This window comes from Centrocercus urophasianus, unplaced genomic scaffold (genome assembly GCF_019232065.1).
Source record: "Centrocercus urophasianus isolate 14NV4802_14NV808 unplaced genomic scaffold, USGS_Curo_1.0 seq_195, whole genome shotgun sequence".
NCBI classification, from domain to species: Eukaryota; Metazoa; Chordata; class Aves; order Galliformes; family Phasianidae; genus Centrocercus; species Centrocercus urophasianus.
Genome location: NW_024884750.1, coordinates 8,277 through 11,989, shown reverse-complemented (window position 1 = coordinate 11,989; position 3,713 = coordinate 8,277). Strand labels below are relative to the sequence as shown.

At 64.8% G+C, this 3,713-nt stretch overlaps 1 protein-coding gene across 1 annotated transcript; it reads right to left on the bottom strand.

The window, feature by feature from the left end:
* Positions 1 to 452: 452 nt before the first annotated feature.
* Positions 453 to 3,282, bottom strand: LOC122161659 (glycosylated lysosomal membrane protein; the record flags this gene model as incomplete). The annotated part of the gene is made up of 4 exons (XM_042821214.1): positions 3,179 to 3,282; positions 2,112 to 2,925; positions 752 to 934; positions 453 to 671 (listed from the first exon to the last, which is right to left on the bottom strand). Coding segments are annotated over exons 1-4 (1,320 nt in total), but the record flags the coding sequence as incomplete, so codon positions are not given.
* Positions 3,283 to 3,713: the final 431 nt, after the last annotated feature.

The window sequence follows — 3,713 nt, the reverse complement described above, 5'->3', positions numbered from 1 at the left end:
GGGGTTCAGTGTGGAGAAGAGGAGCTCAGGGGAGACCTGACTGCACTGTACAACTGCATGAAGGGAGGCTGGGGTGAGGAGGGCTTTGGCCTCTTCTCCCAGGTACCAAACAGGACCTGGGGAAACAGCCGCAGGTCGCAGCAGAGGAGGTTTGGGTTGGACGTGAGGAGGAACTTTTTCTCTCAGCGGTCAGGTGTAGAACGGCCGCCCAGGGAGGTGGGGGAGCCGCCGTCCCTGGCAGCAGCGCTCAAGAGGTGCCTGGAGGAGGAGCTGTGTGATGCGGTTTGGTGCTGCTGGTGGCAGAGGTGACGGCAGGGCGGTTGGACCGGACGATCTTTTGGTTCTTTTCCAACCTTGTGACTCTATGATTCTACGAGCCGTGGTTGGGGACACCGCACCCCACCCCTGCGCCCTCACTGCCACCGAAGGGACGGCGCCCACCCCGCGCTCACCTCGAAGATGGTGGGGGTGTATTCGTCGTCGATGGAGCGCGCCGAGCGCAGCCTGGATGCCGCCCCTCTCTCCTGCACCGTGGTCACCTCCAGCACAAAGCGCGAGCCGTTGCCCCGCGGGGCCGCCCCGGCCAGGACGAATTCCACTTTGGAGCTGTTGGCCGTGTGCAGGAGGCCGGGCGGCGCTCCGTCGCGCCCGCCGCTTCCATAAGCCGTCACCTGGGGGAGGTGTGGGTCAGAGGGACGGCAGGGAGCGACGTCCCTTCTCCGGAACGGTGTCCCCGTCCCGCCGGCCGTACCCGGAACGCCAGGCTGCCGTTGGAGAAGCTGCCGCCGGGATCGGAGTTGGGGACGCCGCGAAGTTCGGCCGTCAGCGCCGTGTGGTTCACGGTGCGGTTGATGCTGTCCCAGGAGAAGTCCGACAGATCGTACGAGGGGTAGAAAACCGCCTCCGAGGCATCGGCCTTGCTGTACTCAAACAGCTGCGGGAAGGAAGGGGAGGGGGCTGGGAAGCACCGCAGCGACCCCCTGCTCTTCTGATATCCATCGGCACCGCTCAGACCCCCCCCCAGCCGTCGCTCCCCGGGGCTCTCAGCTCGTTCCCAGCAGGCAGCGCTCAAAGCCCCGGTCAGCTCTGCACCCTCCTCAGGGCTGCAGCTCCTGGTTTGCCCGCTGCTCCGGCTGTGCCTTCCTCAAGCAGAGCAGAGCAGAGCAGAGCAGAGCAGAGCAGAGCAGAGCAGCACCTCCCAGCCCTGCTGGCCCTTCTGCAGGCTGTGCCTCCAGGGAACCATCAGCCTTCTGGGCCACCGAGGCACACGGCTGGCTTGTGGTCAACCACTGGTCATCTGTCAGCCAACCAGGACACTACTGGCCTTCGGGGCCACCAGAGCTGGTGCCACACTGCTGGCTCATGGCCAACCGGGACCCCCAGGACCTTCTCTGCAGGGCCCCCCTGCAGCAGCTCAGCCCCACCTGTACCATTGCATGCGATCGTTCCTCCCCACACGTAGGACCCCCTTCTCACCCCTGCCAACCCCCCCTGGTTCGCAGCACAGGAGATGCTCCGGATGTCATCTCTTCACACCACGTCTCTGGGAATTACTGTTGGGACCCCCAGAGGCTGCCTGCTCTCCCTCAGCAGTGAGCAGGGACACCCACAGCCCCCCCCCCCCAGTGCTCACAGCCCCATCCCCAACCTCAGCTCTGCTGGGATGGAGCACACAGCTTCTGTATGCATCCGTGCAGCCTTGTGCCACGGCCTCCCCACTGCTGGGAAGACCTCCGCACAGCTGGAACCACCTCCCCCCTCTGCCCCTCGCCCTGCTGCAGAGCCCGTCCCTCTCCCACCCTTCCATCCTGCAGGCAGCTCTCAGCTTTCCAGAACTCTCTCCTCTCCAGGCAGCACAACCTCAGCTCCCCACCTGCAGTAGTTGGGGGGGGATTCCATCCCAGCCCTCATTTCTGCAGCCCTCCAACAGTCTCCCCTGCACTGAGAACTCCACCTCTGAACGCCGGGACTCCTCCTCACCCAACCCCGCATCACCGTGCGGCTCCGCTTGGCGCTGGGGCTGCAGGATTCATTCAGGAGCAGGGAGAGGGGACCCACCAACAGCCCACAAAAACCCCACACACCTGGGGCTCCTCTCCTCCCATCCATACCTTGGTGAAGACAACAGCAGCCGCGTGCACCACGCTGCCGGGCGGCTCGATCCACACGGCGCCGGCGGGCGCAGGGGACAGCAGGCGGCTCCAGTCGATGGACAGAGCGCTGCTGGGGCTGCTTGTGGCCACCAGCAGCACCGAGGGGGCCCCGATGCTGCTCCACACGTAGTGCAGCGAGTCGCCGCGTCCCACCGCCCGCACGTGCAGAACGTTGACCGAGGAAACTGAGGAGCCGTTCCAACCGGGGTTGTACTGCATTGATACCTGTGGGATGGATGGGCCGAGGTAGGGACGGACAGACAGACAGGGGCAGGGATGGAGAGAGGTAGGGATGTAGGGACAGACGGACCAAGGGAGGGATGGATGGATCAAGGGAGAGACAGACAGACTGGGGTAGCGGTGGATGTGCTGAGAGAGGGATGGGTGGAGGTAGGGATGGACAGATGTAGGGACAGAGGGACTGAAGGAAGGACGGATGGACCAAGAGAGGGACAGACAGACTGGGGTAGGGATGGGTGTACCGAGAAAGGGATGGATGGAGGTAGGGACAGACAGGGGTAGGGTCAGACGGACTGAGGGAGGGATGGATGGAGGCAGGGATGGACAGATGTAGGGACGGATGGACAGAGGCAGGGAGGGATGGATGGACCAAGGGAGGGACAGACAGACTGGGGTAGGGATGGATGGGGGCAGGGATGGACAGAAGTAGGGACGGATCAAGGGAGGGGTGGATGGAGACAGGAACAGATGGACCGAGGTAGGGATGGATAGACAGAAGTAGAGACGGAGCAAGGCAGGGACAGAGGCAGGGCTGCACACAGGAAGGAAGGGAGGGAGGCAGGACAGGGATGGATGAAGGCGCAGATGGAAGGACTGAGGCAGGAACAGAGCGAGGCAAGGACGGACAGAAGAAGGGACAGATGGACCGAGGCAGGGACGGACAGACGGACGGACGAGCGCCGCGATTCGCGGGATCGGGGAGGACGAAAGGCCTCGAATGTCACCGCCTCCCGGCTCAGCGCTCCCCGCGGCGAAGGGAAGGAAGGACGGACGGACGGACCGACCGATCGCCGCCCCCCCCCCCCGGGGCCGCCCGTCCGCCGACCGCCACCGCCCCCAGCAGCAGCAGCAGCAGCAGCAGCAGCGCGCCCAGCGCCGGCGCCGCCATTCTCCTTCCGGTGCAGAACATCACGTGACCGCCCCCCCCAAAGGTGCCGCGCCTCCCGGAAGAGGACGCTCTTAAAGGAGCCGCTCCCCTCCCGAGGTGGGGAGGTAGAGGACACCGCCGCTCGGGTGCGCACCGTTCACCCGCCGAGCGCAGAGCCTTGCTGAGAAACGGGGCTAAAACTCCCTGCAACAACTTCAGTACGGGGAGCCAAAGGCGGCTGAAAGGCAGCTCAGAAAACGGGGTAATGGGGAGCGGATGCGGGGCAGGAGAGATGGGGACCAAGCAGGGGACACGAGGACACGTCAAATGGGGGACAGATGGCAGAGACGGAGGGAGGGGAGCAGACGGGGCACGGGGACAGACAGCTCACGGCTGTTCACAATGGAGCCCCGCGGGGTGCGATGCCTTTTATTGTTGAGGCAAACTGCAAG